The 14,320-nt window shown below is 45.6% G+C and overlaps 2 protein-coding genes across 2 annotated transcripts in view; both read left to right on the top strand.

Annotated features, from left to right (window-relative positions):
- The window catches only part of LOC135873059 (alpha-2-macroglobulin-like), a 1,316,454-nt gene that overhangs the window by 759,228 nt on the left and 542,906 nt on the right, over positions 1–14,320 (top strand). The gene's annotated exons all lie outside the window — the stretch shown is intronic.
- The window catches only part of LOC135890878 (scavenger receptor cysteine-rich type 1 protein M130-like), a 152,081-nt gene that overhangs the window by 129,352 nt on the left and 8,409 nt on the right, over positions 1–14,320 (top strand). The window contains exons 7-14 of the mRNA XM_065418348.1: positions 1,077–1,409; positions 1,635–1,940; positions 6,850–7,167; positions 7,247–7,570; positions 12,414–12,719; positions 13,287–13,349; positions 13,436–13,750; positions 14,176–14,206. Coding sequence (XP_065274420.1) covers positions 1,077–1,409; positions 1,635–1,940; positions 6,850–7,167; positions 7,247–7,570; positions 12,414–12,719; positions 13,287–13,349; positions 13,436–13,750; positions 14,176–14,206 — 1,996 coding nt within the window. The remainder of the gene's footprint in view (positions 1–1,076; positions 1,410–1,634; positions 1,941–6,849; positions 7,168–7,246; positions 7,571–12,413; positions 12,720–13,286; positions 13,350–13,435; positions 13,751–14,175; positions 14,207–14,320) is intronic.

The raw sequence follows: 14,320 nt of genomic DNA, 5'->3' as shown, positions 1-14,320 counted from the left end.
GTCACGCTCTACTTTGCACTGGTGTGGCCTCAGCTGTGTCCAGTTTTGCTCATCACTGTTTAAGAAAGATAAGGACAAATTGGAGAATGTCCAGAGGAGAGGAACAAACAGAGTAAGAGGTTTAGAAAACATGATCTATGAGGAAATGTTGAAAGAATTGGACATTTTTAGTTTAGAGAAGAGAAGACTGAGAGGTGAATTGATAACAGTCTTAAAATAATTGAAAGATTGTTTGTCAATTGTTGTTCATATCCACCAAGGGTAGGACTAGACATAATCATCTTACCTTGCAGCAAATGAGATTCAGATTAGATATTAGGAAAAAACTTTCTAACTATAGGGATAATTAAGTACTGGAACAGGGTACGTAGCAAGGTTGTGTAATCCCCATAATTGGTGACTTTGCACAACAAGTTAGACAAACATCTATCGGGGTGGCCTAGGTATACTTAAACCTCCGTTGGTATGAGGAGATGGACTAGATGACCTCTTGAGGTTCCTTCCAACCCTAAATTTCTATTATTCTGTGGTTTTATCAGCTATTCAGGCCTGCTGATAAAAAAAAAAAATGTTGATCCCTGGTAAATGCCATTTAACATGCTCCTTAGGTACCAATAGATTGGAGAGAGATTCATCTTCTTCACAGGATATGAATAGACATCCTGCTGCTGTGCAAAACCAAAAACTTGTATTGAACACCTCTGCCTTTTCTGCCTCATTATTAACAATTTTACCATCTCCATTTCTAATGGGCCTACAGCATTGTTAGGATTTGTTTGTTTGTTGCTAATATACTTAAAAAACTCCTTATTTTTCATAGTCTTCCCAGTCTTGGAGTTTATCCTGATGTCTTTAGCTTCCCTTATCAGTTTGCTTCATATCATAACTTCTAATGTATATTGATTTGCTCTAATTCCAACTTTTTCCATTTTTAAAAATATATTGCCTTTTTATTTCTATTGCTGCTATCACTTTGCCACTGACCCAGAATGAGCTTTTAGGCAAAGTTTTATACCAGTTGAGTACCCCAACTCCCAAACCCCCTTTATAATTTTCAGCTTTCATTGGCTTTCTAGGACACATTAAGCCCCGGCTGGTTGGAGGAGATGGTGCCTGCTCAGGACGTGTGGAGATAAAACATGGAAACACGTGGACCACAGTTTGTGATGGACATTTTGATCTCAAAGTTGCCAATGTTATCTGTAATGAACTACAGTGTGGAATGGCTGTATCTATCCCAGGAGGAGGTCACTTTGGAGAAGGACAAAGCGAGATCTTGACTGAAGAATTCCAGTGTGTGGGGAATGAGTCTCTCCTGTTCTACTGTCCCAGGACATCAGAAGTGAATCAGACATGCTCACACACAAATGATGCTGGTGTCATATGCTCACGTAAGAATTCAGAACAATGTCTTTAAAATCCCAGTGACGTATTCTAGATTAGGGTGAAGCAATGTACTGATCTCACTGTGTAGGCAGCTGGGTTTAATAGGGTTGGATCAAAACCCCAAACAAGCCAACATAATGAAAAAGGGATCAAATGCCCCCTGATTTTCCTTTCTTTTACTATTTGGTATAAAATAGCTCCAAGGCTCCCTCTCTAAACCCCTTCTCCCTTCTCCCCTGGGCTCATAGGGTTCCGGCTGGTGAACGGCAGCACTGCGTGTTCAGGGAGGGTGGAGATCCAGGTTCTTGGTGCCTGGGGAACCCTCTGTGACTCACGCTGGGATTTACCAGATGCCAATGTTCTCTGTCATCAGCTCGACTGTGGGTTCGCTGTATCGGCTCCAGGAGAAGCGTATTTTGGGAAGGGAACTGGCTCTGTCTGGACAGACACATTTCACTGTAAAGGGACTGAACCCCATTTGGGCCATTGCCCTGTTACTGCTCTGGGGGCCTCTCAGTGCTCACACGACAATGATGCCAGTGTGATTTGCTCAGGTAAGTGCAGGAGAGATGCTGGATTAAGGACTCCTGCCCCTCAGTGTATGACACTGTCCCCAGAGCAGGGGAACCTCAGGGCACAGCAAGGGGAGGGGGAGCTAGATCCTAAAACACGTATAATAATAGTAAATATGTTAAACATAAAATTAAACTGAATAATATTATCACAAATGAATAGTTGTGATCCGGGAAAGCCCTGGATTCTCCAGGAAGAGCTTTAGTCAGCAACTCTGTCCTTACGAAGAGCAGCGGAGCAGGGGCAGCATTTTGTCCTTCGGGTCACGTAAATGTCACCAATTCACCGTCCCTATCCTTCTCCAAATCACTGCTAAAGTAATTAGAGGGGGAGCTAGTAGCGACCGCCAATATAGAGGTTGCTTCACAATTTCTATTATAAAATATTCTCAACACCATCTTGAGAAGCTTTCCTGCCTTCATTGTTTGCAGCAGCCTTTGCAGTTTGGGAAGGGGTCAGTGGTTTGGCTGAACTATAAATTGCTGAAAATAACCATTTCCCTTCTCTCATTTGAGTTCCTGAGGGTATTTTTGGTAGCATGCCACAGAAAATGTAGCACTTTATCTCACTTTGGTTTTTTTTTTAACTTTTGTCACACCTTTCCAGTTGAAAAAAAAACTCAACACCCCCCCCTCGCCGCCGCTTTCTTGCACTTTTTTACTTTTTTCTATTGTTTTACAGTGGAAGAAAAGATTGAAAAAATAGAAAGGGGAAGGAAGGGGGAAAACCTGTAAACCCAAAAACTGAAAAGGAAAATTGAATTTTTCATTTTCCAAAAGTTGAAATGAATCGACATTTTAGTTAGAATCTAAATAAAAATTCTCATTCCATTTCCACATGCCAATATCTTGGACCTGTTTAAAAACTGAAATACTGCATTCAAAATACTTGTAGATTGTCGACTGCTCTAATATTTACCTTACATAAAAAAATTAAAAAATCCTTCAACAGTCAAAGCCAAATGCTCAAGAATTAGGAAATGCCAGAGTTAAGGTTAGTCATGTAATGTTAAGTCAGCCCCTGTCCCTGCCTTGTGCATATAAATTATAATACAATCTAATTGCATGTACACATCCTATTATTCCCCCTACACACACACACAAGGTTGGGGTTCAGGGGATGAGGGAGCTGTTAAATGTTTCTTTTTATCCTCATCATTCAATATGCGATCTGGGGCCTTATTTACTATATGTACCGTACAAACATTGCACAGCATACTGACTTAGTAATTTCTTCATGGGCTTTTCTAGGGTGCTCATCACTGTAGTATCAGAGTGCACCACAGACATGAATGAATTTGTCTTCATAACACCCCGGAAGATAGCAGACTGTTATGATGCCCATTGTAGAAGTGACTTAGACACTTAGAAGTCCAAGAATAAAATTTTCAAAAGTGCCTAAGTGACTTAGGGACTTAAATCCTTTTTTCTTGAGTAATGTAGGAGCCCAAGAACCATGGAGACTTCAACATCTTGTTGCCTAAGTCACTTCTGAAAATGGCACTTAGGCTCCTATGTCATTTAGGTGCTTTTAAACATTTTACATACAATGATTAAAGCCAAACTTCCAAACTTGTTACTTATTTGGGATGATTGGGCACCAACCTGTGACCCTCAGGGCCTGATTCTTCAGAGTACTCACCATATTTTGGGTTCAAAGAACTGTCCAGACATTAATAAACCTTCAGAAAACTCCAGGGAAGTAGTTGGGTAAGTATTATTATTAGCTCCATTTTACAGATGGTGATACTGAGAGAGTAAAGCAAAGTGACTTGCCCAAGGCCCCCCAGTGAGTCAGCAGCAGAGCCAGGATAAAATTCAGTATTTTGACTCACAGCCCTGTGCTCATCTCCCCCTCCCCCCCCCCCACACACACACTCACTGCCTGACTGCAGAGGAGCTGAGCAGCCACATCTTGCCTTGGCCCTAGTGGCAGTTGAGAGTGCTCAGTACTTCTGCAAATCAGACCCCATAAAAATTCATTTAAGAGACCTGCTCAGCATCACCTGTGAAGTCTGTGACAGAATCAGGAATAGAACTGAGTTCTACTGAATGACGGTCACAGCTCTTAACAAGATCATCCTAGTTCTTCCTGCGCTCCCCTGCTCGTTCTCTGCAGGCCTTCCAGTTTCTAAAGTGAATGAGGCAGGGGTCATACAGGTAACAGCCTGATATCCACTCCAACTGCTACTAGTTTTTTTCTTTTCCGCCACCTCCACCCATTTGGTTCCAATCTCCCCTGCCTCGATTACAGTTTTGGGATTCCCATCTAGGATATACCTTTCTATTTCCTCAGGAATGCCCTCTAGGAACTGCTCCATTTTCATTAGGAAAGACAGATCTTCCAGAGATTTAATGCTTGCTCCTGATTTCCAGGCATCCCAATTGTTTTCAATGTGGTAGGCGTGTCGGGAAACTGAAAGTGGCAGGGGCCTTGTGGGAAAAAATAATTCACTAGAAATCTTAATTTTAATGGCCAGCCAATCTGGTTCCTTTGTGTGGCTAAATGGAGCCCGTCTTCTGGGTCTGAGACATAGATCCATAGAGTTTTAAGACCCAAAGAGGCCATTGTGATCATCTGTTTCTCCCCTCACCAAAGGGACCCCTCCTGCTTACTGAAGTTTGCAGCTCCCCTCTCTGCCCCATCTTCAAATCCATGTACAGCGTTTCCATAGGGCTTTCTTGACTGGCCGGTCCTAATACTGGTACTACGATCCTTACAGAGAAACTTATTGGAGAAGCCCTGCATTTAAACCTTCTTCCTAATAATGGACACGTAGCTTCCAGGACTGTCTCTCACATAGCCCAGTGTCACTGGTGCAGTTACACACCATGACTAAGTCTACAGGGTCCTGCCCAGCACTCTCAACAGACGTCTACTCTCCTCTTCACAGCTGATACCTTTGTACCTTGGGGACAAATCACCTCATAGCTCTCTTGCTTCTCACACATGCTGCTACCTGCATTCCTAACTGAATTCCCCACAGCCCTGCCCTGCCTCTCCTACCCAGCCCGTACCTTGGTTCTCAGAGGGAACTCCTCAGCACATGAGGATGCTGATTTCTCCCTACAACTTCTGAACATAAGAATGGCCATACTAAATCAGGTCAAAAGTCCATCTAGCCCAGTATCCTGCCTTAGGACAGTGGCCAGTGCCAGGTGTCCCAGAAGAAATGAGCAGAACAGGTAATCATCAAGTGATCCATCCCCTGTCGCCCATTCCCAGCTTCTGGCAAACAGAGGCTAGGGACACCATCCCATCCCATCCCATCCCATCCTGGCTAATAGCCATCGATGGACCTATCCTCCATGAATTTATGTAGTTCTTTTTTGAACCCTGTTATAGTCTTGGCCTTCACAACATCGTATGGCAAGGAATTCCGCAGGTTGATTGTGCGTTGTGTGAAGAAATACTTCCTTTTGTTTCTTTTAAACCTGCAGCCTATTAATTTAATTGGTGATCCCTAGTTCTTGTGTTATGAGAAGGAGTAATTTACACTTCCTTATTTACTTTCTCCACATCAGTCATGATTTTATAGAACTCAGTCATATCCCTCGAGTCGTCTCTTTTCCAAGCTGAAAAGTCCCAGTTTTATTAATCTCTCTTCAGCTGCTGGAAGGAAAATCCCTTCTAAGTAAAAACACCTGATCCCTTTGTTACAAGCTCCATCTGCCCTGATCTCATCTGCCTTTCCCAAGGGGCTGTAGTATCCAATGATAGCCATGAGCCTCCTTAGAAATCTACTCTCTACCCTCACGCTACACTAGCTGCATGCAGGTATTCTCCTGTCCAGTCTTAGGATGACCTCCTGGCTCTCTTGAAGTCAATGGAGATTTTACCATTGCCTTCAGTGGGGCCAGGATTTCACTCTTAGCCTTGAAATGTTATTTGGCTAGCAAGATCTTTGAGCTGTTTGGATCCAGTGCACACACACTGCACCCATCAGGTTGCCCTACTAGTACATACTGTACCTGACACAGCCAGTGGGTGTGCCCTGTACTGACTCTTCTGCTTGTCTTTTAACATTGTCAGTCTTTCCTGGCTGCACCTGGGTCTGAACTCGGTGAGTGATTCCTAACCTACCACCTTATTGTAGGACTCATTGATTCTGAGACACACTCAAATACTGAGATTCACATCCCAAGAGTGTCACAATATTCACCAGCAGAGAACGTCCCCTTCCCTGCCCCCCCCTCCAACCTGCTTAGTGTGGTGTGAATTGATCAGCTGGAATCTCACGTTGGACTCAGAGATGACACCACACTTCAGGGGACAGCTCCAGTCAGAACCACCAGTGCCAGGAACTATCTCACACTAGGAGTTCCTGCACTGGACCCAGGGGAACCAACAAAGTTGCCACCTACTGAGCAAAGATCAGAGGGAACTAAGGAAATTTACCAACAATAACCTGTTCCTGACCACCATGAGCCCTGCTCTTCCTTTGGCCAAACTACCTCAAGGCAAACTTGCCTAAATCATTCACAGCTCACCCACTATGTGCCTGTGCAGACACCATTCACTGGCTTCCAGACATTTAAACCTGGATAAAGTGACTACAAACCTCAGCAGTCATTCCACCACCACACACAGACTATTTTCCCGATCAGTAACCTGCAAGAATTCCCTCGCTCACTCATTTACAGGGTCTGCTGGCAAGCCCTGCTGGCAAGCTCAGCGTGTTACAATCCTTATAGCAGCTTCACTTAGAGATTCAAAAGAGAAAGTTTCTTCTGTCAGAAGTTGTTCCATTTAACACTGTGACACACTCTGATCACTGGGTGATAACCTTCTTCTTTAGAAACAGTCCATAATTTCATGCACACTCTGTATTATTTCTAATGTGTAACAGGGAGTGTTATTCAGTGTGTTTCCCATCTCTCCTGAGCCCAGGTCGCTCTGAATTGCTCAGACTGCTGAATGGAGAGAGCCGGTGTGACGGGAGAGTTGAGATTTCCCTCCGTGGTGTGTGGGGCAGAGTGCTGGATGACCAATGGGACATGAATGATGCCAGCGTGGTGTGCAGGCAGCTCCAGTGTGGAGTCGCTGAGAAAGCTTATAACCCCCCTAAGTCTGAGCAAGGAACAGGCCCCGTGGGGCTGAGAAGGGTCCAGTGTGCAGGAAATGAGACTTGTCTGACTCACTGTGACAACTCCCCGTCTGAGACAGCCCAGGCAGGAATTGCTGAGGACGTCGGTGTCGTTTGTTCAGGTGATTCATTTCTAAATCTCACAGACATTCTCTGTTCAGTAGGAAAATACACATTAACAGCTGGGATCTATCCCTGCAGGGAGCTGGCGGATCAGACTGGTGAATGGGGCAGGTCGCTGTGCCGGGAGAGTGGAGATTTATTACAATGGCAGCTGGGGGACAGTCTGTGATGATTCCTGGGATCTGTCAGACTCCAATGTTGTTTGCAAACAACTGGGATGTGGACGTGCCATCAATGCAACTGTCTCTGCTCATTATGGGGAAGGATCCAGGCAGATCTGGCTGGATGATGTGAACTGCTCGGGGAATGAATACGATCTCTGGGCATGTCCTTCCAGGGGCTGGGGCCAGCACAACTGCAGACACAAAGAGGACGCCGGAGTTCTCTGCTCAGGTCTGTTCTGTGAATGCTCTTGTGAGCATGGTTACCAGGGGATTTAATGGAGGGGGCAGATGTTTAAAGAGATTGTTGAGAATGATATTTTCCCTGGCTGTCTCTGCCTCCCTTTCTCTTGTGTAACTACCTACCAGGGTCACCATTAGAACGTCCTCAACTCCCACTCAGAGATACTGGAGATATTGCAAGATTTCCCTAATGTTAGAATGCTGCGTCTCAGGTATCTGAAGGAGACTATATCATGGAAACCAGTGACTGAAAAAGGATGTAGGATCCTAGTGGAGAAATAACTGAACATGAGCTCCCAGTGCCCTGTGTGGCAAAAGGGGCTAATGCGAACCTTGGATGTATAAACAGGGGAGTAGTGAGTAGGAGAGGGGACTAAATTTTACTGTTGTATATGGCACTGGTGAGACAGATACTGGAATACTGTGTCCAGTTCTGATATCCAGAAAAATTGGAGAGGGAGCAGAGATGAGCCACAAAGGTGATCTGAGGGCTTGAATAAAAGCCTTACGGTGAGAGATTTAAGGTGCTGAATCTGTTTAGCTTATCAAAACAATCAAGAGGTGACTTGATTACAGTGCATAAGTTCCTTCACAAGGAGAACATACCACTTACTAAAAGGGCTCTTTAATCTAATGGAGAAAGGCAGAACAAGAGTCGATGGCTGGAAGCTGAAACCAGACAAATTCACATCAGAAATAAGGCCCAGGTTTTTAACAGGGAGGGTGATTAACCATCAGAACAAACTACCAGGGAAATGGTGCATTCTGCATCTCTTGACGTCTTCCTGTCTAGACCGGATGCCTTTCTGGAAGCGATGCTTACATCAGACTCAAGTTATTGGGCTCTATGCAGCTGTTTTACAGAAGGTCAAATTATTTGATCTCATGATCCCTGTCACGCTGTCTGGAGTGGCTCACGGCTCTGAGTGCCCCCCTCAGGGCAGATGGTGAGAAACAAGGCAATACCCCAAACTGGTGGTGTGTTCTACAAGTAGATTTCACCAAGACAGTAACAGATGTGAACTCCTGGACCAATGTTCCCTCTAATTTTTTACATCCATGTGCGGAATGAATTTTGTTATGTGCACCAGTATAGAGGTGATGTGTGGCAGGGGTGGGGCCGAGGGGTTCAGAGAGTGGGAGGCAGCTCAGGGCTGGTGCACAGGGTGGCGGTGCACAGGGTGAGGGCTCTGGCTGGGGGTGCGGGCTCTGGAGTGGGGCCAGGGATGAGGGGTTTGGGGTTGTGAGGGGGCTCAGGGCTGGGGCAGAGGGTTAGAGTGTGGGGGCTGAGGGCTCTGGTTAGGGGTGAGGGCTCTGGGGTGGGCCCGGAGATGAGGGGCTCAGGTGCAGGACGGGGCTCAGGGCTGGGGCAGAGAGTTGGAGTATGTGGTGAGTGAGGGCTCTGGTTGGGGTGGGGCTACTAGGTGGGGCCATGGATGAAGGGTTTGGGGTGCAGGCTGCCCTGGGGCTGTGGCGGGAAGAGAGGACTTCCCCCAGCCTTCTCCTGCTACAGAAGCCTGTGGTCAGGGGAGAGGCACCTCTTTCCCCCTGTGGCAGCTCCAGGATCAGGAGAGAGGAACCTCTCCCTGGCCATGGCAGATCCAGGGCTCGGGCCAGGGGAGAGGCCCCTGTCCCCGGCTGCAGCAGCTTCGGGGCTGAGGAAGAGGCGCCTTTCCAGTCCAGGCCCCTGTGACTGCGTGCCTACGGGGCCCTTGATATCCTGCTCTGCGGCCATGTGGCCACCCAACTTAGAGGGAACGTAGTCCTGGATCACTATATCTATCTTGCATGATCTAAAAAATAAAAAGGAGTCATATAAAAAATGGAAACTAGGACAAATTACAAAGGATGAATATAGGCAAACAACACAGGAATGTAGAGGCAAGATTAGAAAGGGAAAGGCACAAAATGAGCTCAAACTAGCTACAGGAATAAAGGGAAACAAGAAAACTTTTTATCAATACATTAGAAGCAAGAGGAAGACCAAAGACAGGGTAGGCCCACTGCTCAGTGAGGAGGGAGAAACAGTAACAGGAAACTTGGAAATGGCAGAGATGCTTAATGACTTCTTTGTTTCGGTCTTCACCGAGAAGTCTGAAAGAATGCTTAACATGGTGAATGCTAATGGGAAGGGGGTAGGTTTAGAAGATAAAATAAAAAAAGAACAAGTTAAAAATCTCTTAGAAAAGTTAGATGTCTGCAAGTCACCAGGACCTGATGAAATGCATCCTAGAATACTCAAGGAGCTAACAGAGGAAGTATCTGAGGCTCTAGCTATTATCTTTGGAAAATCATGGGAGACGGGAGAGATTCCAGAAGACTGGAAAAGGGCAAACATAGTGCCCATCTACAAAAAGGGAAATAAAAATAACCCAGGAAACTACAGACCAGTTAGTTTAATTTCTGAGCCAGGGAAGATAATGGAGCAAGTAATTAAGGAAATCATCTGCAAACACTTGGAAGGTGGTAAGGTGATAGGAATAGCCAGCATGGATTTGTAAAGAACAAATCATGTCAAACCAATCTGATAGCTTTCTTTGATAGGATAACAAGTCTTGTGGATAAGGGAGAAGTGGTGGATGTGGTATACCTCGACTTTAGTAAGCCATTTGATACGGTCTCGCATGATATTCTTATCGATAAACTAGGCAAATATAACTTAGATGGGGCTACTATAAGGTGGGTGTATAACTGGCTGGATAACCGTACTCAGAGAGTAGTTATTAATGGTTCTCAATCCTGCTGGAAAGGTATAACGAGTGGGGTTCCGCAGGGGTCTGTTTTGGGACCGGCTGTGTTCGATATCTTCATCAATGACTTAGGTATTGGCATAGAAAGTACGCTTATTAAGTTTGCTGATGATACCAAACAGGAAGGGATTGCAACTGCTTTGGAGGATAAGGTCAAAATTCAAAATGATCTGGACAAATTGGAGAAATGGTCTGAGGTAAACAGGATGAAGTTTAATAAAGACAAATGCAAAGTACTTCACTTAGGAAGGAACAATCAGTTTCATACATACAGAATGGGAAGAGACTGTCTGGGAAGGAGTATGGCAGAAAGGGATCTAGGGGTTATAGTGGACCACAAACTAAATATGAGTCAACAGTGTGATGCTGTTGCAAAAAAAGCAAACATGATTCTGGGATGTATTAACAGGTGTGTTGTGAGCAAGACACGAGAAGTCATTCTTCCGCTCTACTCTGCTCTGGTTAGGCCTCAGCTGGAGTATTGTGTCCAGTTCTGGGCACCGCATTTCAAGAAAGATGTGGAGAAATTGGAAAGGGTCCAGAGAAGAGCAACAAGAATGATTAAAGGTCTTGAGAACATGACCTATGAAGGAAGGCTGAAAGAATTGGGTTTGTTTAGTTTGGAAAAGAGAAGACTGAGAGGGGACATGATAGCAGACTTCAGGTATCCAAAAGGGTGTCATAAGGAGGAGGGAGAAAACTTGTTCATCTTAGCCTCTAAGGATAGAACAAGAAGTAATGGGCTTAAACTGCAGCAAGGGAGGTTTAGGTTGGACATTAGGAAAAAGTTCCTAACTGTCAGGTTGGTTAAACACTGGAATAAATTGCCTAGGGAGGTTGTGGAATCTCCATCTCTGGAGATATTTAAGAGTAGGTTAGATAAATGTCTATCAGGGATGGTCTAGACAGTATTTGGTCCTGCCATGCGGGCAGGGGACTGGACTCGATGACCTCTCGAGGTCCCTTCCAGTCCTAGAGTCTATGAATCTATGAATCTTCCCATGGCGTCACAGACAGTCCCCTTCGACTCTCCAGCCTATCTTGTCACACAGACAAACTGGAGTTAGTGATAATTGGTCACTTACACCAAAAATCACACTACATTCAGGTTGCTTCCAGTCCCAAGAGGCCAGTCACTTACCCCAGATCAGTTGGTACCCTGAATCTTACACCAAAGACAATGCCTGTAGCCAATCCTGTAATAAACTATATACAGGTTTATTGACTAGGAAAAAGAAATAAAAGGGTTATTTACAGGTTAAAGCAAGCAAACATCTACACACAAATGAGTTACCATTTACATCCTAGGAGGGACAGAATTGTAGTGATCTGTCAATTCCAAATGTCCTTCAGCGCTGACACAGGGGTAACACCTTGGGGTCTCTGGCTTCAGTTTGGTGTCTCTAGCCCTGTCACAGTTCAAACAGCCAAAAAGATGAACAATCTTCACATCTATTATTTTTACTTCCCCCGTCCAGCCTTCAAAGCGATGGGATGAGGCCTTCTGCATGTACTACATGCAGGGGATGGATGGGCGGGATCATTCCCATGCCTGAGTTCACAAGTTCAGAGCAAATATTTTCAGTTATAAAGCAAAACTTACATATTTTCTTGTAGCATGGACCACAGACATTACAAGTGAGATTAATGCCTGCAGCAACTAACCACCATTTCATAGAGTCTAAACACGAAATACATTCCAACCAGACTAATACCTGTTTTGAGCAAAACTAACATACAGGTGACCTGGCCTGGTCTCCAGCTATGAGATTGTCAGTTCTCAGCTGCAGCCTGGGCAAGAGCTGGCATCTGGCCTGTCAATGTCACAATCCTTCCCGGCCTTTATCTATTACAATCTGAATGTAGCTGCTGGTAAATGGTGGCCTTCCAGAGATGCCCACTGTATTTCTATGGGGCATGTGGTATGCAAAGGAGTCTCTCATTCTGGGAGTGGTTCTCTAGCAGTAGCTCCTGCAGAATGATGCACAGGATCGTTAGCAATCGCTGAGATTTCACTCTTCACACCCCAGTTCATTTCAGAATCAGCTGATTTAAATTCCCTTTTTGTGCCTTTCCTTCTAGAATTCACAGATCTGAGGCTGGTGAGCGACAGTGACTGTGCAGGGCGGCTGGAGGTTTTCTACAATGGGACATGGGGCAGTGTTTGCTCCAATCAGATGTCTGGAGTCACCCCAGCAATTGTCTGCAAACAACTGAACTGTGGAGATGGAGGGCAGATTGCAAATGACTTTGAATATGGAGCAGGTTCTGGTCCCACATGGCTGGACCATGTTGCATGCAGTGAGCAGCACAGCTCCCTCTGGCGGTGCCCGTCAGAGCCCTGGAATCCAAAGTCATGTGATAACCGAGCAGAAGAGACCCATATTTCTTGCACTGGTAATCCTGAAACTACCTGCATGCATGCAGACACACATATATGTGATGTGTTCAATTAATTGAAGGGTTAGGATAGAACTTGTTGTTGTTCACATCTCAGTGTAGGCAGATGTAAATTCTCAACACAAGATACAAACACATTTTCATGATGTTTTATAGCAATAAGCATTTGTCTGATTAACAACAAACATGGAAATTAATCAATTAATTATAAAAGAGACCAGTGTTATACAGTGTGATAAGGTAGTGTGAGATCCTAGAAAAGCCTCTCCCTAGAGACCGTCATTAGGCAGTTCTGTGGTTATTAATCCTTTTGGGATGAACAATCAGAGATGGGCCCAGGCTGTGCAGTTTAGGTCAGAACTGGAATCCTGCACAAGTCTGTGTGCATGTCAGCCTGTGTGTCTGAGTAACAGCTGAATAGCAAATTAATTAGGTATTCAATGACCCAGAGTTCACATTTCAGTTCATACAGTGCTGAAATTAGGGGTTTAAAATACAGATAAATTCTACTCCCACATCACACACACAAACCAGTGCATTCACCTCAGCTTTTTCTCTCCATAGGAAAAAAAGCAAAACCAACTCAGACCCTGTTTACCGAGTGCCCGAACTCTCCAAGCTGCACAGGTATCTCTGCTTCTCACTGTCTCACTCTTGGTCCCTAAGGACTTTCCCAGCTGTCCCAGTAACATGTGAGGTTTCTGCATTTCCAGACCAGGAGAAGTTACGTGTCGTGGGAGGAGAGGACAGATGCTCGGGGAGAGTGGAGGTTTGGTACCGTGGCTCCTGGGGAACAGTTTGTGATGATTCCTGGGACATGGCGGATGCTAACGTTGTGTGTAAACTACTGGGCTGTGGAACTGCTGTATCTGCCCCGGGCGAGGCTGCATTCGGTGAGGGGACTGGTCCCATCTGGGTGGAGAAGGTGAACTGCAGAGGGACAGAGTCATCTCTCTGGGACTGTCCTGCCAAGCCCTGGGGTGAGAGCAACTGTGGTCATAAGGAAGATGCTGCTGTGAATTGCGCAGGTGAGTGACAGGAGATGTTTCTGCTACATGCTGTAATTTTCAGGGAGATGGATGGATCAGCCCACCCCCCTATCCCTTTGGTCCCAGACCAGGCCCTCCCATCTCCTGTGTGCAGGAGAATCATGGATGCTGTGGGGTGGAACCTTTGTGGGGTCAGATTGGCTCAGGCGTCAGCCCACATAGCCCCTGCATTCATCACAGGCCCCAGTGTGCTGGTTTGTTACTAGAGTCCTCATCGCTGCACAGAGCACAAGGGACTTGGGCCCTAAATCACTAACAAACAGGCCCTGTGCTGCTGTGAGGGAGTTTGTGGACGTGACAGCTGAAGACAACCAGGGACTCTCAGAGGTGAGGTTTCCCCCAGGAACAAACACGTCACCTCCCCCTCTCTCCAGACTCCACCTCTCCTCCCTTTCCCTTTGCAGGTGTGACAGAGAGGACAGATTTTCCAAATACCCCAGTTAAAGCTTCCCCCTCCTCCCATCAAGGGTTAAATCTCCCTGGTGCTGGATCACAGAGGAGGAGCTGCAAGCTGCAGCCTGAGGGAAGGAGCTCCTTTCCATGGCCTGT

The sequence above is a fragment of the Emys orbicularis genome, chromosome 1, assembly GCF_028017835.1.
Source record: "Emys orbicularis isolate rEmyOrb1 chromosome 1, rEmyOrb1.hap1, whole genome shotgun sequence".
NCBI classification, from domain to species: domain Eukaryota; kingdom Metazoa; phylum Chordata; order Testudines; family Emydidae; genus Emys; species Emys orbicularis.
This window is presented reverse-complemented; position numbering and strand designations above follow the sequence as displayed.